Genomic DNA, 23,717 nt, shown 5'->3' with positions numbered 1-23,717 from the left:
ACCAGGCTCTTCCATCCATGGGATTCTCCAGGCAAGAATACTGGGTTGGGTTGCCATTTCCTCCTCCAGGGGATCTTCCCGACCCAGGGACTGAACCCAGATTTCCCGCATTGTGGGCAGAGGAAGCGCAGACACATACACATATACACCTATAAACAAAATCAAAACAGTCCAACAAAAATAAAGTACAATAGATTGACCTAGTGAACAAAAGGAACTGAAAATGATATCTGCCAGTTAAGATCAAACTAACTAAAGCACAAACTAAAAACAAAACTAAAGCAATGTGCCATGTGGGGAGTAAAGCAATGAAAACAAAACAAATAAACATGTTGAGAGGAAAGGAAATAAAAAGAAAGAATAGATATGCAAAGTTAAATAAAGGTAGATAAGGAAAGTTTATATTCATTAAAGATTAACTGCAAGAGGAAAAGTAAAGCAGGAAACGCAAGCAAATTAAGAAATGTGGAAAAATATAATAATGTTTAAACTTTTTTAATTAAAATTTAAAAAGGGATTAAAAAAAAGAATGGAAAACTCCACAAAACTGCAAAAGGCCAATGTAGAGGCAGAGATTTATAGCAACAATAAAAAGTGTGACTGAGAAGAAAACCATCAAAAGCTTAATTGTATTTCATAGTGCTAATAAAATCGACAACTACAATATAGAGGAAAAAAAAGAAAAAGAAAAATTCCAAAAGAAACCGCAGAACAAGGCAAAATATAAGAAGCGTAAATATTTTTCCTGAGTCACTGCTGTCACTGTCCTTTCCATCGCTGGGAGTCACAGTCCACCTCGCCCTCCTGGGGTGCCTTCCAACACTGTGCTGGTCTCTGGGCCTGCTGTGGGGGTAACTCAGACTCTAATCTGATCCTGCTCCTGTGTGTTCTTGCCTCCAATGTACACAGCTATAGGAAATAGTGCATTTTCTTTTGTGGGCACTCTCAGTGTCCTTTTATATCTCCCATAGACACAGAGTCTGCCTAGTTGATCGTGTGGATTTAATCTGCAGCTTGTACAGCTGGTGGGAAGGTTTTGGGTCTTCTTTCTTAGCCACACTGCCCCTGGGTTTCAATTGTGGTTTATTTCCACCTTTGTACATGGGTCGTCCACTTGGATTTGTTCCTGAGGCTGCCCTAGAGGACTTGGTTCTGCCCCAGCGGAGGTCGTGCAGCTGCTTGGGTCACAGGGTTTCTGGCAGCACCGAGTGCTCAGAATAATTGGAAGCTAGGGCAGCAATAAATACAGTGCTCTAGAAGGGTATAGCATCTGCCTACACCCTGTATCGTCTGCCTACAGTGCGGGAGACCGGGGTTCAATCCCTGGGTCAGGAAGATCTCCTGGAGAAGGGAACGGCAACTCACTCCAGTTATCTTGCCTGGAAAATCCCATGGGCGGAGGAGCCTGGAAGGATACAGTCCAAAGAGTTGGGAAGAGTTGCAAAGAGTGGGACACGACTGAGCAACTTCACCTTCAGAAGGGTATGGTAACCAATATTGGCCAATACACTCCAATATTCTTGCCTGGAGAACCCCCCTGACAGAGATGCCTGGCAATCCACAGTCCACAGGGTTGCAGAGTGGGACACAACCGAAGCAACGCCATGTCAATAGATGCAAGGTTGTTTTTTTTTTTTTTTTTTCCTGTGGCAGCTCTGCCCCAGTGAGGGTTGAGCATGAAGGTGGCGCAGCTGCTTGGGTCACAGGAACCATGGCGGCACCAAGTGTTCAGGGATACGGACTGCCTCCACTGTAGGAGTTACTGCCCTATCAGAATCTTTTTTGAGCCTCTGGTAGCTGGCGATCAGAAGATCTCTTTGGCTAGTGTTTCTCTGTAGCTCCACACATTCAGGCACTTAGCGATCTCCCTTCCCTGGGGTCCTTCACTGTTGTTCAGTGTGTCAGGCACATAGAGAGGCTCCGCTAGCTGGCGGTCCTACTCTGTAGTTCAGCACATCAGTCACTTAGAGGAACACCCTGGATGGGGTCCTGCTCTGTAGTTCAGTGCAGTCAGGGGTTTGATGGGTCAGCCTCTCTACTGTTCAGCTGCCAGTGCTGGCCTGTGGGGAGAGAGAGGCTATGGTGATGGCTCCAGCAGTATCATCTTGCTTCCATGGCTGCCTGGCTTTCTGCCACAGGCACTTTCCAACACAATTACCTCCCTCACATCTCCTAGGTCGTTCTTGCCACAGTCAACAGCAGCCCTCACCCTGGAATTGCTCCACAATCCGGTGCTCCAGCTTCCAGCTGCTGTGCCTTGCAGGGGACCTGCTTTCCTGTCCGGGGTATGTATGGCTGTGGCAAGGGCTGACACATTCTCACTCCATTTAGGCTGCCACAGATCAGCTGTTTCACTCTCAGCCTCAAATGTTTCTCCTGTGACCCAGACGATAGCCGCAGTGTGGGGATTGGACCCCTGCTTCAGTTCCAGCACCCACCGAGGGCAGGTCCAGTCCTAGTAACACTCCTGCTTTTCCCCCTAGTTCCTTTGTCCTACTGAGTGTTTGCATGGTTCTATATACTCTTTTCCAGTGGTCGGGTGCTCCCGTCTGCTCTCAGCTGGTGTTCAGCAAGCACTTCTGTGTCTGAATGGGTAGTCCTGATGTATCCATGGAGAGAGATGTACTCCACGTCCACCTACTCCTCTGCCAACTTGTTCTACACCGCAAATCAGGTTTGAAGCAATTACTGACAGTTGCTTTAGCAGTTGTTCAGGTAGTAAACTATTTTGATCTTTGCACCACCGTGCCATTAGAAGTGAGTAGCTGTGCAAGTCTGAGTTCATCTACTGTGAGCATGGCTGAGAGTCTCTCAAGAAGAGTCCTAGAGAAGTGAAATGATTGGCTCAGTAGCCAGATCCCTCAATGAATATCCCTGTTTTAGCTGTAAGAAACTAGTTACAGTTGCCCTTCCATATTTGCAGCTTCCACATCCAGGGATTCAACCAACTGCAGATTGAAAATATTTGAAAAAAATTTCCAGAAAGTTCCAAAAAAGCAAAACTTGAATTTCCTGCATGTAGGCAGCTATTTACATAACATTTACATTGTATTAGCTATTATACATTAGCTAGAGATGATTTTAAAGTACAGGGGAGGATATGCAAAAGTTATATGCAAATACTGTGTGATTTTATATAAGGAACTTGAGCATCTTCAGAGTTTAATATCCATGGGGGAAGGGGCACAGTGGTCCTGGAACTAATCCTCTGGGGATACTGAGGGACAACTGTATGATCATTTAGGAGAGATCCTGAGCAGATTCCAAAACTCAGGAATTGTCTTAATACCCATCCAGCCTGCAAAACTCTTGTTTCATAATACTTGGCATTCTAATGTTTGACTGTTAATGTCAGTTATAACTAACTTAGTTATATAGTCCACAATGGGAAACATATAGAAGCAAAGATCTGCTCACCACTGACAGACAAATTATGTCATAATTAATAGTTAAGACTTTTATAGATCTTCTTACCTTAAGTTCCCTGGTAGCACAGATGGTAAAGCGTCTGCCTACAATGTGGGAGACCTGAGTTCGATCCCTAGGTTGGGAAGATCCCCTGGAGAAGGAAATGGCAACCCACTCCAGTGTTCATGCCTGGAAAATCCCATGGACCAAGGAGCCTGGTGGGCTACAGTCCATGGGGTTGCAAAGAGTCGGACATGACTGAGCAACTTCATCATCATCATACTTACTTTAAAACCAGAGTACTCCTAAATTATCCTGGTAAATGTCATTCCTATATTAGGCTCCTGAAATCTGTGTTTACAACCACTCTGTACATGGATTGTCACTCGACTATTTTAACATCTTCACCACAGATGTAAAAGTCATGGCCTGATGGTCTGTTCCCTCAGTGCCTGAGCCCTGTGGAGCTTACCTAATGTCTCTTTGCTTTCCTTAAAAAGGAAAACATCCAATAAGATCAATATTTGCTTCAGAAACTGTTCAGACTCTCAATTTTTTATGAAATTCAGACCCCTTAAAAGAAACAAGGATCACTACAGCCCTTTAGAGAACACATTCTTATTGCTGGTTCCAGAAAGGAGAACCTCCTCTGTCCTGGTATGAGCATTTCACTGCTTGCCTGAAGACACTCCCCTGGGTGAGACCATCACATGGAGGGTGTCCTTACAAATAGACTGACCATGGTTAGTGCCAAAGGACTGCAGTGTAGTGGTGGGTGGGGCAGAAGAGATTTCAAGGAAAACAAGAGCTAGTTGACTCCAAGCTCTCTTTCTCGTGGTATCTTGTATGTTTTCTGTTAGAAAGGACTATGGGAAATCTATTACAGTTAGTCCAAAGTTGCACTGCGTGACCAGGAGTCCCATTCTCTGACCATGGTCATCTTCTCAGCATGGAGAAGCCAGGCAGCTAGACTCTCATCATCCCATCTTTCAGTGAGTGAGTCATCCCAGTCTCCTCTCCTGTTTCGTGACAGGGACTCTCGCCAGCCTCAGGAGTCTGGATCCATGATATGTTTCCTCTTTTTGTCATCTTGACTTCTGTTAGCCCACTTAGGCGTGAGTGTAAACCGTCCAAGGCATACCTTTGCAGCTCAGTTTTCCGAGGTCCTTTTTTGTCTCCTTGCCAAAGCAGTCCAGTGATCAGGACTAGGCAGGCAGGGAATCATTCCGCTTCCTTTATTGTCTGTAGCTCAGGTTCAGCCCCTGAGTACAGTGGGGACATGCCTCTCTTCACCCTCACTCTTCTGCGGTATGTTGAAGTGTTACTCACTCAGTCATGTCCTACCCTTCGTGACCCCATGGACTGTAGCTCACCAGGCTCTTTTGTCTGTGGAATTCTCCAGGCAAGAATACTGGAGTGGGTTGCCATTTCCTTCTCCAGGGGGTCTTCTTAACCCAGGGATCAAACTCAGGTCTCCTGCATTGTAGGTGAATTCCTTACTATCTGAGCCATCTGGGGAATACTTTAATCAAATAGGCTACATAATTTCTTCCTAGAAACTGCCCAGTTTACAGGGTTCTGTTCTCCATTGTCCATAGGAAAAAACAGCAAAACTCCTCCTTTACAAAAATATGAAACAATTATAGCATTTTAAGGCAATATATATTACAGTTATAGAATTTGCATGCAACTGTATGACCTAGCCGTGAACTCTAAATTATTCATATTGAAAGCAAATTATTCAATTTACTGCTATTATGATGATCCAGTTATTTAGAGCTTTCTATACAGTTCTTTTTTCCTTGTTAAAAAACAAAATTCAACTGTGGTTGTTCAGTTGCTCAGTCATGTCCAACTCTTTGCAACCCCATGGACTGCAACACACCAGGCTTCCCTGTCGTTCACCACCTCCTGGAGTTTGCTCAAACACATGTCCATGTATTCAGTGATGCTATCCAACCATTTCATCCTCTGTCACCCCCTTCTCCTGCCTTCAATCGTTCCCAGCATCAGGGCTTTTTCCAGTGAGTCAGTTCTTTGCATCAGATAGCCAAAGTATTGGAGTGTCAGCTTCAGAATCAGTCCTTCCAGTGAATATTCAGGACTGATTTCCTTTAGGATGGACTGGTTGGATCTCCTTGCAGTCCGAAAGATTCTCAAGAGTCTTCTCGAACACCACAGTTTGAAAGTGTCGATTCTTGGGCACTTAGCCTTCTTTTTGGTCCAACACTGGAAAAACCATAGCTTTGACTATATGGACCTTTGTCAGCAAAGTAATGTCTCTGCTTTTTATTCAGAGTCAGGTGAGTCAGTTTTAAAGCTTTTGGCTTTATTCAGTGATTCACGAGTCCAGCAGGATCCCATGTAGCAGACTGAAAGGAGCTCTGAAGAGCCATAGAAAATGGAAGCCTTTTACAAGTAGGAGTCAGGTCAAGGAAGTTATTCTAAAAGAGACCTGATTGTTTCAGGCAAGGTCACCTTCCTCTGGAGCACAGCAAGTGTCTGTCAGTTGGATTACCTCACTAGTGCTGACCAGGAAACTCCAGACTTGAAAGTGATATATGTACTTTTCTGACTAGTTAAGATTACCTACCTGGAAAAGGCCAAAACTACAATTAATATATTTATAACTCAGGTGATGTGGGTTTAGCACAAGTGACTCCATTTTGGACCTCTTGTCTCTCTCTCTCTCTCTCTTTTTAAAAATGTATTTGGCTGCACCATGTCTTAGCTGTGGCATGTGGATCCAGCTCCCCGAGCAGGGGCTGATCCCACTAGTCCCCTGAGCATAGAGTCCCATCCTCTGGACCACCAGGGAAGTTCCTTGTCTCTTTTTTAACACCCCAAACTTGGGTTTTATGAATCTGCATCTGTCTTTCTCATTTTATTGCTATAAACCGTGACTATTATATTTCGTTCTAGAGACCAAATTTTAGACCCTTGATATTATATATTATATGTTATGCATTCTTCTATCTTATATATTATATATAATATATTTATAGCTAACCAAGAAAATCTTGCTTTCTATTGGTTTATATTTATGAAAGCTGTACAGTCATGATGTATCATATTTAGGTGTACTTTAGTTTAGGCAAATGTTGAGTTTTAGTGAAGTTTTATAAATCAATATTTCCAAATACAGTCCCTTATAAAATAACTATTTTCAGTCACAAAATTTGAGATTTATTATATCCCAAAGGTAAATATAATAATATAAAATAAGATAAAATATACCTGTGCATTGAAATCTCAATTATCTGTTTAGCTCCATAAATGATGACTCGACAAAAAGATATGGCCTTGGATATTCCTTGGCCCTTTTCAGTGTAATCTGTTACACTATATCAAAATATGGAGTCCTTTTAAAACATCAAGCTTTTATAAGAGGAAAATCTTCTATTGTGGACTTTATAATAAAGACGTGATTTGTAGCAATACAAATGATATGACCCATTACTGTCACCAGAAGCCATTTGCAGGCTTCCTACTGAAGTTTCAAAGCTAACTTGAGAACCTAGTCTTGAAAGCTCAAAAGCTAAAGGGATTTTGGGATTGTTCAGTAAAGAGGTTGGTATGCTATTCTTTCATCTAATCCATGCGTGAGATATCTGTTACCTTTGATCACACAAAATGGATAATATTTAAAATGTCTATATGATTATGAATATATATATGTTTCTATGCTTATAGGTTATAAAATTATTAATACATTTGTGAAGTTCTTCATTAAAAATTTTTTGCATCAATTAGTTTACATAATTATGGTGTATATTTGGAAATATTGACTTATTTTCTCTTCACTTAAAATCATTTCCCAAGTCTCGAGGAAAAGGCCATGGGTATCTGCATGTTGAATAGCCCCCAAGTGAAGTTGAGAACCACTCTTAGAAGATGATCTATAAACTCATATCAAAAAGTTCACTGTTGAGGCTCTTTTCTGACCATCTATTAAAAATTTTTTTAAAACATTTTATTACCTCTCACTTTCTGTTGAATTTTGCATTTTACAACCTTTCATTTTTCTTAATGAGTAACCAGATCTTTTCTGCTCTTTTGATACACTGCCTTTGTAATACAGCTTTGAAGACTTGAGTTGGTAATGTTGTTCTTTGCTCTTTCTGCTTTACATCATTTTAAATAGCTAAATGACAGTGATAAGTTGGAATATGCCTGTAATTTTGTATACACATACTTTTTTTGGCCATGGCTATTTTGCTTTGTGATAAACATGCCATCTCTTTCATTTTAGATAATACAAGAAGACCCAATGCATTCTCCCTGGATGAGCAACACATTACATGTATTTTGTGCAATTAGTGGTACATCAAGGGACCGAAGTTATGGTTCCCCAAGATACACTGATGAAATATGAGGACATGCAGATGTCAAGTGACAATAAGACTGAACTACTCAGAAATATTTGGAGCTGTGCAAATGTTAGGAATTTAAAGATTTGTTATACACAGAATGTTTCTTCCTGACACCAAAACTTTCATGCTTTCATATATATGTAAGCAACTTGAAAGTGCCTGGAAAATTGCACCACTGTGCTTAGTTTGTACTTTTTAAGGTAAATCTATATACTGAGAAGTAGAGCTCAAAAACTTTCATTTGATTTGCTTAATTGTTACTTAAAATATTAATGGTACTGTGTAAAATGGTATAACGGCACTCAATAAAAGGTAAAACTTCTTTGTAATTAGAAGTGAAGGAAATAATACTTTGAACTTAGCATTTTTCTTGACAGGAAGCTAAATTCATTATTATACTACTCCTTGGAGAAAAAAAAATGATAATTTTTTCATGAAACATGGATACTTCCAACTGAGCAGATCATTTGAAACCTTGCCTACCAATGGTCTAGACTGAGCTAAAGGGAAAAAAAGCATTATGTAAACAAGGAAATTTTCACAAAGAAAGGGTATATATAGAAATACCAGGCTTACCAGTCCTTCAAGTTTTGATCCAGTTATGCTAGGTATTCCAGTCAGTGGTCTCTCTAACATACTAGGCAAGGGATTCCTTTCTGGCCTCTGTTTGCCTAGCAAGCAGCCTTTGTTGCCTAAGCTTCATCAGCTGAAGCTATCCATAAAGCTGAACAAACATCTCTGAGATTTGCAGTTACTTCAAAGTTTTAGCAGCAGAATCTGAGGGTAGGGATTTTGTAATGATGATTTTCTTCAGTTTACAAGGTTAATAAAGATTTTGATAGAACTTGATGATCACAGGATTTCTTGGCTCAGTATACAGAACCACCACGTATTTACAAGCTGCTGGCTAAGGATTACATCTCTAACTATAAAGAAACCTCAGATTAACTAAATAATTCAGGAGAAACCAAGATGTGAAGGACATTTTTACCTTGAACTATCCATAAAATTTTGGCTGCCTTTCTTGTAAACATTAAGTCCTAGATTTATTTTTCATATGTAGTTTAACCTATTTTATAGACAAAAAAGGAAAAAACAGACACTGAAATATAAGTGGATTGCATGGAGCTTTGGCTTTTTAAATACTCTGTGATTAAGTAAATCTTAGAGCTCCTTATGCACCTGACTTGGCCATTTTTCTTTACATGTCATTTTTAACCTTTCAGGGGAACATTAAATTACTTATGAAAGGTTAATTTTGTATTTTAATAAGGGATTCATAAATTCCAGAAGCAGTCTGTAATTCCTTAATATCTTGGAGTAACGTGAAAAGTTAGTTTCACCTTTAAAGCTATTATATTTGACACATACGTGTAAAAAATCATCACCCAGAGAGAGTGCTGCCTTCTGAAAATGAGGCATCTTAGGGAAACGTGAGTGCTCTTTTGTCAATGACCAGTCCCTATCTTGTCCCCCGGCATGGCATTGTGCCCTGTGGGTCATTTTAAAAAGTAGAACAAATGACCCCTGCCCTCAAGGAAGTTGCAGTCTAGTTGAGGAGGCAAGGTAGACACAAAAATAAGTAATACAAGAATTAACAATATAAGACAAGATAAGTTGGCTCTGAGGACTGCCAAATGAATGATGCTGTCCATAACTCATATCACATTCAAGGGATGAGAAGCTGCTGTGAGTGTTAATGTTCAGGGATGACTTTATGGAGAAAAGAAAGCCTTGAACAGGCTTACAAAGATGAGAAGCTATTCTAGGCAGGAGGACTGTCACAAGCAAAGGTGCAGAAATAATTTGTAAAAGTTCAGGGGATGGTGAAGAGGCCAGTTTTGTTCAAGAGAGTAATGGATTCTGAATCTAGAAAGAAAATTCACACCTAGATTTTGGAAGGCCTTTAATACCGGGATAATAGTGTTTGGACTTTACTCAATAAACAGAAGGAAACCAGTCAAGGTTTGTGAATGGAAATATGACTTGACTAAACATTACTTTTATGAATGTAATCTTTTATATGGCTGCCAGAAGCTTTTGAGTCCAAGTAGCTGGATATATGAAAACCAGTTAGATAGTTGTACTAATCTAATTATGAGTCCATAAGCCCATAGATGTGAACAAGAATGGAGAAGAAAGGACAAGTGCAAGAGATACTATGTGGAAAGATTGGACATGATTCATTGATGGCCACGGAGAGAAAAGGAGAAAGTAAAGATAATTTTGTGTCCTGTGGCCACAGGCCTCCAGGTCATGGCACAATTTCCCTAGGATTTTTTCACCAGCTTCCAAACTGAGGGCAGAAAGGTATATAGAACAAGGTGGGTTAGACTAGAGAAAGCCAGCTAAGTTGGCCTTGAAACACTGTGTATGTTAGCTATTACTGTTTATATAGTTTAAAGATTTCATGGCTGGTGCACTGGGATGACCCAGATGGATGGGATGGGGAGGGAGGTGGGAGGAGGGTTTAGGGTGGGGAACACATGTAAACCCATGGCTGATTCATATCAATGTATGGCAAAAACCACTACAATATTGTAAAGTAGTTAGCCTCCAACTAAAATAAATAAATTAAAAAAAAATAAAGATTTCATGAATTGATTTGGCCTCTACAGAGGAATTCATATCAAAGAATACATTTCTGCTATACTGATTATTTTTGCAATTAAGCTTGACTCCAGGTTTCCCTGGAAACTACTGTTTTGATAGTCTTTGAACAGCATGTAAAATGTGAATAAAGTCACCATTAGTAGTATTAGTTTATCACGACAATGAGAACCCATAGAGAAAGTAAGCAATTCCATGCAGATTTTATGAGTAACCAATGCACCAGTGGCATCATGTCCATAGATGTTATTGTTACCATATTTATATGAATTGACTGCATATATAAATACTGTAAGTATCTTTTTATGGAAATTTCTAGGAGAAGGTGATGGCACCCCACTCCAGTACTCTTGCCTGGAAAATCCTGTGGATGGAGGAGCCTGGTGGGCTGCAGCCCATGGGGTCGCTAAGAGTCGGACTCGACTGAGCGACTTCACTTTCACTTTTCACTTTCATGCATTGGAGAAGGAAATGGCAACCCACTCCAGTGTTCTTGCCTGGAGAATTCCAGGGATGGGGGAGCCTGGTGGGCTGCCGTCTATGAGGTCGCAAACAGTCGGACACAACTGAGCGACTGAACTGAACTGAAACATCTTTTTTTTAAAATAGAAATGTATTTATTTTAATTGGAGTTTAATTACTTTACAATATTTTAATATAAATTTATTTATTTTAATTGGAGGTTAATTACTTTACAGTATTGTATTGGTTTTGCCATACATCAACATGAACCCACCACATGTATAATATCATATATGAAACGAATTGCCAGTCCAGTTTCGATGCATGATACTGAAACATCTTTTTAAAATGAAACAAAAAGCAGCAGTAGTAGCAACAGCCTTGGAACCGTGACCAAGATATCGTAGAACTAGAGATGACTCACTGGTTAATTAACAAACTAAATAGGTCAGCATCATAAAAACCTAATCCTTTGATTATAAATACTAGTTTATCTGTAATGCAGAACCTGAGCAATGTGTTGAAATCTTAGGAATTCCCTAACTCTTGAAAACCTTAATAATGAGATACATATTTCAGGCTTCTCTTACACAAAATGGTGGGCTACCTTCAGTCTTCTACTAACAGTACACTACTTCAGCTATCAAAACACAGGGAGAGGAGTAGAGTAAAAGACGATTAGGGGTGGGGCTGGGTCTGTACCACAGGCCTATTCCCCTGTCCTGGGAAGTGGCCAGTAAGAGTGCTTTGTTCATCTTGTTCCAGTGACAATGCTTTCTTTCTAGTCCTTAGCCACATAATGGTTCCTCTAAGAAAAGTGTATATGTACGTTTATCCAACTCCGGATTGACGTTGGAACTAAATTCTTCAAAGATTGTGCCTCTATGTATGGCATCTTAAGACTTTTTCCAACATACTTTCTTGTCTTCTCTTTTCCTCTTTGTTAAGCTGTAATTTGTACACCACACTACTCACCCATTTAAAATGCACAATTCAGTGGGTTTTAGTATATTCACAGTTGTGTGACCATCACCACAATTAATTTAGAATATTTTCATCACTTCCAAAGACAATCCCATACTCATAAGCAGTGACTCTCTGTTGCCCACCAACCAGCCCCCAGCCCCTGACAATCAGTAATCAACTTTCTGTATCAATAGATTAGTATTTTAGACATTTCATATAAATGGAATCACATACTGTGTGACCTTTTGTGACTAGCTTCTTTCATTTAGCATGTTTTCAAGGTCCATCCATGTTCTAACTGTATCAGAATTTCACTCCTTTTTTATGGCTGGATAATAACTCCTTTTGTATGAATATGTCATAGTTTATCTGTTCATCAGTTAATGAACATTTGGGTTATTTTTGTTTTCTGGCTATTGTTGATAATGTTGCTATGACCACTTGCATACAAGTTTTTCTATGAATATGTTTTCATTTGTCTTGGGCATATACCTAGGAGTTGAATTCCTGGGTCATATGGTAAATATGTATAACCTTTTGAAGAACTTCCAGACTGTTTTCCACAGTAATTGCACTATGAAGAGGAGAATGAAAAAGTTGGCTTAAAGCTCAACATTCAGAAAACGAAGATCATGGCATCCTGTCCCATCACTTCATGGCAAATAGACGGGGAAACTGTGGAAACAGTGGCTGACTTTATTTTTCTGGGCTCCAAAATCACTGCAGATGGTGACTGCAGCCATGAAAGTAAAAGACACTTGCTCCTTGGAAGGGAAGTTATGACCAACCTAGATAGCATATTCAAAAGCAGAGACATTACTTTGCCGACTAGGGTCCGTCTAGTCAAGGCTATGGTGTTTCCAGTACTCATGTATGGGTGTGAGAGTTGGACTCTAAAGAAAGCTGAGCATTGAAGAATTGATGCTTTGGAACTGTGCTGTTGGAGAAGACTCTTGAGAGTCCCTTGGACAGCAAAAAGATCCAACCAGTCCATCCTACAGGAAATCAATCCTGAATGTTCACTGGAAGGACTGATGCTGAAGCTGAAACTCCAATACTTTGGCCACCTGAATCAAAGAGCTGACTCATTGGAAAAGACCCTGATGCTGGGAAAGATTGAGGGCAGGAGGAGAAGGGGATGACAGAGGATGAGATGGTTGGATGGCATCACTGACTCAATGGACATGGGTTTGAGGGGACTCCGGGAGTTGATGATGGACAGGGAGGCCTGGCATGCTGTGGTTCATGGTGTCGCAAAAGAGTCGGACACGACTGAGCGACTGAACTGAACTGAACAGTCCCAGCAGCACTAAATAAGGATTGTAATTTCCCGATATGCTCAACAACACTTGTTATTATCTGCCTCTTTGATTATACCTTATAGGGGACTGGAATGCAAAAGTAGGAAGTCAAGAAACACCTGGAGTAACAGGCAAATTTGGCCTTGGAATGTGGAATGAAGCAGGGCAAAGACTAATAGAGTTTTGCCAAGAAAATGCACTGGTCATAGCAAACACCCTCTTCCAACAACACAAGACTCTACACATGGACATCACCAGATGGTCAACACCGAAATCAGATTGACTATATTCTTTGCAGCCAAAGATGGAGAAGCTCTATACAGTCAACAAAAACAAGACGGGGAGCTGACTGTGGCTCAGATTATGAACTCCTTATTGACAAATTCAGACTGAAATTGAAGAAAGTAGGGAAAACCGCTAGACCATTCAGGTATGACCTAAATCAAATCCCTTATGATTGTACAGTGGAAGTGAGAAATAGATTTAAGGGTCTGGATCTGATAGATAGAGTGCCTGATGAACTATGGAGTGAGGTTCGTGACATTGTACAGGAGACAGGGATCAAGACCATCCCCATGGAAAAGAAATGCAAAAAAGCAAAATGGCTGTCTGGGGAGGCCTTACAAATAGCTGTGAAAAGAAGAGAGGCGAAAAGCAAAGGAGAAAAGGAAAGATATAAGCATCTGAATGCAGAGTTCCAAAGAATAGCAAGAAGAGATAAGAAAGCCTTCTTCAGCGATCATTGCAAAGAAATAGAGGAAAAGAACAGAATGGGAAAGACTAGAGATCTCTTCAAGAAAATTAGAGATACCAAGGGAACATTTCATGCAAAGATGGGCTCGATAAAGGACAGAAATGGTCTGGACCTAACAGAAGCAGAAGACATTAAGAAGAGGTGGCAAGAATACATGGAAGAACTGTACAAAAAAGATCTTCAAGACCCGGATAATCACGATGATGTGATCACTGATCTAGAGCCAGACATCTTGGAATGTGAAGTCAAGTGGACCTTAGAAAGCATCACTACGAACAAAGCTAGTGGAGGTGATGGAATTCCAGTTGAGCTGTTTCAAATCCTGAAAGATGATGCTGTGAAAGTGCTGCACTCAATATGCCAGCAAGTTTGGAAAACTCAGCAGTGGCCACAGAACAGGAAAAGGTCAGTTTTCAGTCCAATCCCAAAGAAAGGCAATGCCAAAGAATGCTCAAACTACCGCACGGTTGCACTCATCTCACGTGCTAGTAAAGTAATGCTGAAAATTCTCCAAGCCAGGCTTCAGCAATACGTGAACCGTGAACTCCCTGATGTTCAAGCTGGTTTTAGAAAAGGCAGAGGAACCAGAGATCAAATTTCCAACATCGGCTGGATCATGGAAAAAGCAAGAGAGTTCCAGAAAAACATCTATTTCTGCTTTATTGACTATGGCAAAGCCTTTGACTGTGTGGATCACAATAAACTGTGGAAAATTCTGAAAGAGATGGGAATACCAGACCACCTGACCTGCCTCTTGAGAAATCTGTATGCAGGTCAGGAAGCAACAGTTAGAACTGGACATGGAACAACAGACTGGTTCCAAATAGGAGAAGGAGTACATCAAGGCTGTATATTGTCACCCTGCTTATTTAACTTCTATGCAGAGTACATCATGAGAAACGCTGGACTGGAAGAAACAGAAGCTGGAATCAAGATTGCTGGGAGAAATATCAATCACCTCAGATATGCAGATGACACCACCTTTATGGCAGAAAGTGAAGAGGAGCTAAAAGCCTCTTGATGAAAGTGAAAGAGGAGAGTGGAAAAGTTGGCTTAAAGCTCAACATTCAGAAAACGAAGATCATGGCATCTGGTCCCATCACTTCATGGGAAATAGATGGGAAACAGTAGAAACAGTGTCAGACTTTATTTTTGGGGGGCTCCAAAATCACTGCAGATGGTGACTGCAGCCATGAAATTAAAAGATGCTTACTCCTTGGAAGAAACGTTATGAGCAACCTAGATAGTATATTCAAAAGCAGAGACATTACTTTGCTGACTAAGGTCCGTCTAGTCAAGGCTATGGTTTTTCCTGTGGTCATGTATGGATGTGAGAGTTGGACTGTGAAGAAGGCTAAGCGCCAAATAATTGATGCGTTTGAACTGTGGTGTTGGAGAAGACTCTTGAGGGTCCCTTGGACTGCAAGGAGATCCAACCAGTCCATTCTGAAGGAGATCAACCCTGGGATTTCTTTGGAAGGAATGATGCTAAAGCTGAAACTCCAGTACTTTGGCCACCTCATGCGAAGAGTTGACTCATTGGAAAAGACTCTGATGCTGGGAGAGATTGGGGGCAGGAGGAGAAAGGGATGACCCAGGATGAGATGGCTGGATGGCATCACAGACTCGATGGACGTGAGTCTGAGTGAACTCCGGGAGTTGGTGATGAACAGGGAGGCCTGGCGTGCTGCAATTCATGGGTCGCAAAGAGTCAGACACGACTGAGCGACTGAACTGAACTGAGTAGGTATGAAGTGGTATCTCATTGGGGTTTTTGTTTGCATTTCTCAAAAGGTTAATGAAGTTGAGCATTGTTTCATGTGTTTGTTGACCATTCTTATCCGTTCTTTGGCAATACGTCTATTCAGATTCTTTACCCATTTTTAAACACTGGTTTGTCTTTTGATTGTTGAGTTGCAAAAGTTCTTCATATGTTCTAGATGCAAGTTTCTTATCAGCTATATGATTTCCATAAATTTCTGTGGCTAACTTTTTACTTTTGTAATGGTGTTCTTTGAAACAAAAGTTTTTTAATTTCGCTGCAGTCTAATTTCTCTATGTTTTCTTGTCATTTGTGCTTTGATGTTGTACCTAAGAAGACATTGCCTAATCCAAGGTCATGGAGATTTATACCTAATTTTCTTTGAGTTTAAATTAATTTTTTTATTTGACTACTTACCCATACTTATTTACAGATTGCAAGTCTTCTTATGGTACATAACATGTTTTCTGTAGTTGATCTCAGCTTTGTTCACACTGAAGAGAGTGAACAGTTGCTGTTCTATGCTCAGTTGCTGCTGCTGCCACTGATTTGTTTTCTTTCAGGATCAAGATGGGCACTTTCATATATAATCTTATTTTTAATTCCTTCTCTGGCAAGTCTTTCCTGGATTCTTAGCTTTGCATAATTATACCTACAATGGAACCAGCATCCTAAAGTCACCAAGATAAATCCTTCTACTCCAATGTCACATAATCTATTTCTACCTTCCCGTTCCCTGGGTCCTTAGGCTCCGGAGCAGCCACCGTAGGGACTGTCAGCACCTCTGACTTTTATAGTTTTAACTCTTACTTTTAGATCTTTGATTCATTACAAGCTGGATTTTGTATATGGTGTGAGATAAGGGTTCAAATTCATTGTTTTGCGTGTGGATATCCTGTTGTCTTTGTACCATTTGCTGAAAAGACTTATTTTCCCGCTTGAATTGTCTTGGTACTCTTTTCAAAAATCAATTGACCATAAACACATGGTTTTATTCTGGGCTCTCAGTTCTATTCCATTGATCTATATTCTGTCTTTATGCCAGGACTACATTGTCTTGATTAATGTAGCTCTATAGTAAGTTTTAAAATTGGGAAGTGCAAGTCCTCTCGCTTTGTTCTTTTTTAAGACTGTTTTGGATATTCTGGTCCCTTGCATTTCCATATGAATTTTAGATTCAGATTGTCAGTTTTTGCAAAAAAAATATAGCTGAGATTTAGGTAGGATTTGCTGTGAATCCATAATTTAATTTGAGGAGTATTGCCACCTTAAGTATTGCCACCTTAAGTTTCAATTCAAGAACATAAGATGTTTTTCTGTTTACTTTGGTTTTCTTTAATTTCTTTCAACAGTATTTTGTAGTTTTCAGTGTAGAAGTATTTCACTTCCTTTGTTAAATGTATTCCTTGCTATTTTATTCTTTTTAAAACTATTATAAATGGAGTTTTTTTTTTCATTTTCCAGTTATTCTTTGCTAGTTTATAGAAATACAACTGACTTTTGTATATAGGCCTTGTATCCTGAAAGCTTGCTGGATGCATTTAGTAGCTTTAATTGTGTTTTTTTTTTTAACTGATTCTTTAGCGTTTCCTATATAATATTGTGTCATCTGGAAATATAGAGAATTTTACGTCATCGTTTCCAATCTTGATTCTTTTCATTTCATGTTCTCACTTGGCAACCCACTCCAGTATTCTTGCCTGGAAAATCTCATGGACAGAGGAGCCTGGCGGGCTACAGTCCACAGGGTCGCAAAGAGTCAGACACGACTGAGTGACTTCACTTGACTCACTCGCTTGCACTTGGCTAGGACTTCCAGTAGAATGTTAAATAGCAGTGGTAAGAGCAAGACATTCTTGTGTTATTACTCATCTTTGGGAGAAAGCTTTCAAACTTTCACTGTTAGGTGTAGTTTTAGCTATGGGTTTTTCATAGATGCTTTTTATCAGGTTGGGGAAGTTCCCTGCAACATGCTTTGCATCTGTTTTCCGATTCAGTAAGTTCCCCCAGTCATCATATGACCCCTGTGTGATGTATAGGGAAATAGATGACAAAGGTACCCTATTAAGAAAAACTACATTTCTTAATGTTAATATGACATGTACTCTATGGCATATAAGGAAATGGATGACAAATGGTTAAGAAATGTACTCAAGATACACATCAAATTAGAAATGAAATCAAAGCATCCTAATTCAGGGTCCAAAGTGTTTTCAGCTATTATATACTATTTCCTACAGTCTCCTGCTGCAGCTTTGTACAGAGACCCAAGAAGTTTCCTCTCTTCCACTTTTTTACTAAGAAGGTAAGCCCTTAAAGGTAGAGTCTCTTCTGATTTTTGTCTCTGTTTCCCTGAAACATAAAAGCACCTGCCAAAGAATAAGTACTTGAGCAGTCTCAAGAAAGCCAGTTTAGATAAGCAGATCCTTCTAGAGCTTTCAGTATGGGCAAGGCAGTGTGAACAATACCCCAGCCCTCAAAGAGCTTGTGGTTGAGGAAGATAAGACATAGTCACATAAGGAGATAAGAGAAGGTCTGATAATAGCAAATCAGTGGTCATGACAAGTGCTTGAATAGGCAGAGCTTTTTTAGATGTAGAATAAAACAGGCTTCATGAAGGACGACAGCCTTGAGGGATGGGTAGGAACCAGCATGTGTGTGTTACGGAAGGACCTTAGGCAGGGTAGTTAAAAACTTCATTTTAACTATTAAATGAACACTGACCCTTAGAACCGATCACTAGAATAAGAGCCATGCAAAGGAAAAATAATAATAGATAAATAATAAATCATGAAAATAATAATATGTTACCTGCATATAAAAGCAGGTAACATCTTGTTCTTCTGACCCCTTATGCTTTTTCTTTAGAGTCAAACTCAGGAAAGCAGCTTATTTTTTTTTTTTTCTGTCAGAACATTTGCACTCTAGTTGCTTGGTCCCCATGTTAGAAAACTTTTGAAGCCAACCTCGGTCAAATTCTGACCAACAAGTCTTGTTCTTTGTGTATTGCAGCATTTTGTATTCTTTGTGTATTGCAGCATTTTGTAATAATCACCGATTCTGTAGATTGCCTAGGGCTGAGAGTCTTACAGGCTCTGGACTCCTCATCTGGCATGCTGAGTGTGTGCCTCTGATAGGAAACCAAGGAAAGCTATCATATGAACTGTTGAGGGCTGTAATCTGGGAATTGTCGACCATCTGTCACAATTTTTTGATCTTCCATTGTAAGCCAGCTATACGGACGATCAAGGCTGTATTCAGCGGGTAGATACACAGGTGCGTGCTAAGTCACTTCAGTGGTGTCCAACTCTACGACCCCATGAACTGTAGCCTGCTAGGCTCCTGTGTCCATGGGATTCTCCAGGCAAGAAGACTGGAGTGGATTGCCATCCCTTCCTCCAGGGGATCTTCCCACCCCAGGGATCCAACCCAAGACTTTTGTGTCTCCTGCATTGCAGGCAGATTCTTTACCTACTGAGCCACCTGGGATACACAGGTAAGACATTATAATCTAGCAGCTACTCCAAGGGTGGCCTTTCTCTGTCATTAACTGGACTGGGTCTTCTCGATTCTGTATCCGTTTGAGAGATGTAAGCAATAGTGGCTAGCACTGTTATATTTGGATGTTTGATACTGAGAAGCAAAAGCAGAGCTAATATAGACGTGGAGTTCTGTTCAGTGCAAAGCTGACCAGGTCCTATAGTGCTCCTGCACTGAATTATTTCATAATTCTTCCTTGCCATAGTCAAGATTTGTGATGCTTCCAGAGACACTGTAACATGAAGATAGTACTATATCTTCCCTCCATAGCCCAAACTAAATCTAGATAGACAAACACACAAAATGAAAGAGGTTGAGTGAAGGGAAAGGGCTGATCTGACAGAATTATCCCTACCAGAACAAGTACAGTGAAAGTGAAAGGCTTCTGGGAGGAAACTAGGCTGGACTTTTTTCCACCGGAACCCCTAGTAGGTACAGGGTCAGCTGAACACAATTCAGGTCACATGCAAGAGAAATTATGTTCAAAGAGGTAATCTGGGGTATTTACACAGAATGTTTTGGTTTTGAAAATAAGGTAATCCCACCACCACCACCACCACATCCTCCTTTGTTATGGAAAGTGAAAGTCACTCAGTCATGTCTGACTCTTTGCGACCCGATGGACTGTAGCCCGCCAGGCTCCTCTGTCCATAGGATTTTCAAGGCAAGAAGACTGGAGTGGGTTGCCATGCCCTCCTCCAGGGGACATCCCCTACCCAGGGATCAAATCGGGCTCTCCTGCATTGCAAGCAGATTCTTTACCTATCTGAGCCACCATGGAAGCCACTGGAAAAACATACAAAGCTGCCGGCTGATAGCAATCAACACTGCCATACTGGCACATGCTGACTGCATATGAACCCTGCCCTGTGTCTGTCTTCCTGAACAGTAGCCAGTTATTCATCGTTGTAGCTTCCACACACACCTGAGCATCAACCACCCGTCCCTTATGCCCCCAGACTCTTGGGCCCCTCTGCTTACCTCCTCTGGCTTCCTTCCACTATCAGAATTACACAGAAGTGGTTTTTGGTTAGTGATTGAACTGATATGAGTTACTCCCTCGGTATTTCCTCTCTAGACAGTCTCTAAAGCCATAGCCGCCTTCAGTTGAATTTACTGTATGTTTCTCATTTGGATTTCTTCTGTCTACGTTCACAGATCACCAGCTCTCTTAAAAAAGATGAAAAAGTTTTCAGTTTCTGTCCCCATTTCTTACCCATTTCTCTGCAGCTATAGAAATCCTGTAGGGGAAAATTTGCCCAGCCAATCTTGTTTAAAGACATTTCGTCCTCACTTTGGGTGATGGGACCTGGAGTGAGGTCTGCAGTCTCTGTGTCTAGCAGGCGAGTGCCGGCCCCTCCCTCCCAGGGCCTCCTGGGTCCTGTCCTCCTCTGCTCAGTCTCTTCTTCTCCCCAAGAGCTCCCCACCCCCCTGTGCTGTGTGCTCTCCTCACACTAGCTGCTCAGCGCTCGCTGTCTGGATGAACCAGTTCCCGCACCGTGACCCATAACTCCAGCTCATCTCACTGAAGGGCATTTCAGCAAGTTTCTGCAGCCACTGCAACTTGGGGGAAACTGACATTTAGTTGGTCAGGATCTGAGAAGCCTGCACTAGGGAAATGTCTTGAGATGGAACTGGCTGTAGTTTCCTTTTCTTTACCCCAAATCTGAAATTTATCTCGCAGATGGATACCTCTCTGCCCTCAGGCTCCCTCCCGGCCAGGTATTCTGCAGCACGGATTTCTTCCTTTGGATGGCTCTCAGCAAATCAGTCCCTGGCCCTGCTCTGCTTCCTCCCCCTGATCCGATGTTGGGACATCCCTAAAAGTCAGCTACCTCATCATCCCACCCCCTCTTCTAGGAGGGAGCAGAGTGGGGTGGGTATCTTGCACTTCCTCTTTCCAGGAGCCCAGCAAGCCACCACATCTTTGTAATTGTGACAAGGTACACACACGCACCTCCATTGATTCAGGACTTTATGTCTTTCAGTAGATAGTCTTCTCCAGCTAATGCTTTTTTCCTTCAGGGCTAATATCTTAGACGTCTTGGGTCTTATTAGAGGAATTAAACTGCTTTATAGTTGGCAGCAGTGATAGAACTGAAATTGTTTGTCCAAGTTAACAAGTTGGAGGGTCACTAGTAGTGAGAAAGACTTCACCAGGAAGTGGAAAGGACAGCTACAGGGATGGTGAGGCAGACCTTGAGCATCCTCAGATTCCAAACATAGCCTGCCTGTAGACCAACTGCCAGGTTAGAAATGAGGGTGAGGTTGCCCGCTCCTGCTTGTGGTATGCAGGTATGAGTGTATAGACCCTGACCTTCCCCACCATCACTTGCTGGCCGACCTCACACATGCTCACTTCTTTGGTTATTCCTTTGATCCCTGGTCCCTTAGATCTTAGAACTGTGGTTCTTAATTGGGATTGATCATTGAGTAGGATCAATGCCAAGACATCTGGCAATGACTTGAGGACATTTTGGGAAATGTGCTAGAGACCTGGGGTGCTGTGCAACACCCTACTGTGCCCAGGCAGCCACCCACAACAAGAATGTACCTGGCCTCTAAGGTCAGGAGTGCAGAGTACCACTACCACGTGCCTCACTGAACTCCCTGAAAGCTGCTCCACCAGCTGGTTCATCCTCAAGGACCCTTTTGCTGGTCATCCCATCAGTAAATTCACTGGGAGATCTCTTTCCTACTAGGGACTTTTTTACCCTCAGCCACAACTGTTACCCTCTTGTGTCCCTGCATACCAGGCTTCCCAGGATGGTAGTGGTAAAGAACCTGCCTGCCAATGCAGGATACACAAGAGTCGCGGCTTCCATTCCTGGGCCAGGACGATTCCTTGGAGGAGGGCATGGCAACCCACTCCAGTTTCCTTGCCTGTACAATCCTGTGGACAGAGGAGCCTGGCAGGCTACAGTTCATAGGGTCTGACACAACTGAAGCGACTTAGCATGCGCACACACACGTACCTGCACACCACAAGTGGGAGTGGGCCTCCCGACCCTCATTTCTAATCTGGCACTTGGTCTACAGGTGAGCTTTGCATACACGAGCTCATTTTATACTCACTGCAACTTTGTGAGGCAATTACTAATATCACCCACCTCCTTATGACTGGGGAAGCTGAGGCACAGTGAAGCTAGATAAGTTGTTTGAGATCACACCATCAATAAGCAGTCAGCTAGAATCTGAACCCAGGGAATCTAGTGTAGAAATTCACACTCTGAACCACCACATGGAGATGAATCAGGGAAAAAGGAGGACAGATGCAGGAGAATAAAGTGATGAGGAAGCAAGGAAGGAGGAGGAAAGCTTCAGTTCCCTGACATCGGAAGGCAGTTTCTAGACGGTACCCAGCCTCTTTTTCCAGGCCCTTGGATCACCCACTTCTGTCTCTGTTACCAAAGCTTCCTAAGTACATCGGACTTAGGCAAGAGTTCAAATCAATGAAATAAGTGGTGTCCAGAGGAATTGACGTTTTCTTTCGTTAAAAATTTTTTATTGGAGTACACTTGCTTTATAATGTTTTGTCAATTTCTGGTGTACAGCAGAGTGGATCAGCTATATGTATACATATATCCCTTCTTTTTTGGATTTCCTTCCTATTTAGGTCATCACAGAGCACTGAGTTCCCTGTGCTATACAGTAGGTTCTCATTAGTTATACATATACATATACATAGTAGTCTATACGTGTCAATCCTAATGTTCCAAATTTATCCCTCCCCAATTCTGAAAGAGATGGAAATACCAGACTACCTGACATGCCTCTTGAGAAATCTGTATGCAGGTCAGGAAGCAACAGTTAGAACTGGACATGGAACAACAGACTGGTTCCAAATAGGAAAAGGAGTACGTGAAGGCTGTATATTGTCACCCTGCTTATTTAACTTCTGTGCAGAGTACATCATGTGAAACGCTGGACTGGAAGAAACAGAAGCTGGAATCAAGATTGCTGGGAGAAATATCAATAACCTCAGATATGCAGATGACACCACCCTTATAGTAGAAAGTGAAGAGGAGCTAAAAAGCCTCTTGATGAAAGTGAAAGTGGAGAGTGAAAAAGTTGACTTAAAGTTCAACATTCAGAAAACGAAGATCATGGCATCTGGTCCCATCACTTCATGGGAAATAGATGGGGAAACAGTGGAAACAGTGTCAAACTTTATTTTGGGGGGCTCCAAAATCACTGCAGATGGCAATTGCAGTCATGAAATTAAAAGATGCTTGGTCCTTGGAAGAAAAGTTATGAGCAACCTAGGTAGCATATTGAAATGGAGAGACATGACTTTGCCAACAAAGGTCCATCTAGTCAAATCTATGGTTTTTCCAGTGGTCATGGATGGTTGTGAGAGTTGGACTGTGAAGAAAGCTGAGCGCTGAAGAGATGATGCTTTTGAACTGTGGTGTTGGAGAAGACTCTTGAGAGTCTCTTGGACTGCAAGGAGATCCAACCAGTCCATTCTGAAGGAGGTCAACCCTGGGATTTCTTTGGAAGGAATGATGCTAAAGCTGAAACTCCAGTACTTTGGCCAC

At 41.4% G+C, this 23,717-nt stretch overlaps 2 protein-coding genes across 2 annotated transcripts in view; one reads left to right on the top strand and one right to left on the bottom strand.

The window, feature by feature from the left end:
• Window positions 1-17,281, top strand: part of LOC114111326 (dedicator of cytokinesis protein 10-like) — an 87,879-nt gene extending 70,598 nt beyond the window's left edge. Inside the window, exons 15-17 of the mRNA XM_060407994.1 lie at window positions 1,301-1,482; window positions 2,533-2,674; window positions 7,661-17,281. The gene's annotated coding sequence lies outside the window, so the exon portion shown is untranslated. The remainder of the gene's footprint in view (window positions 1-1,300; window positions 1,483-2,532; window positions 2,675-7,660) is intronic.
• LOC121818351 (cytochrome c oxidase assembly protein COX20, mitochondrial-like) lies at window positions 16,162-20,080 on the bottom strand. Its single transcript, XM_060407993.1, has 2 exons — window positions 19,939-20,080; window positions 16,162-16,379 (listed from the first exon to the last, which is right to left on the bottom strand). The coding sequence occupies exons 1-2, from the start codon at window positions 20,078-20,080 to the stop codon at window positions 16,162-16,164; spliced, it is 360 nt and encodes a 119-aa protein (XP_060263976.1).
• Between the last annotated feature and the right edge of the window lie 3,637 nt (window positions 20,081-23,717).

Source organism: Ovis aries, chromosome X (assembly GCF_016772045.2).
Source record: "Ovis aries strain OAR_USU_Benz2616 breed Rambouillet chromosome X, ARS-UI_Ramb_v3.0, whole genome shotgun sequence".
NCBI lineage: Eukaryota > Metazoa > Chordata > Mammalia > Artiodactyla > Bovidae > Ovis > Ovis aries.
The sequence above is the reverse complement of the archived record's forward strand: the minus strand, read 5'-3'. Positions and strand labels throughout refer to the sequence as shown.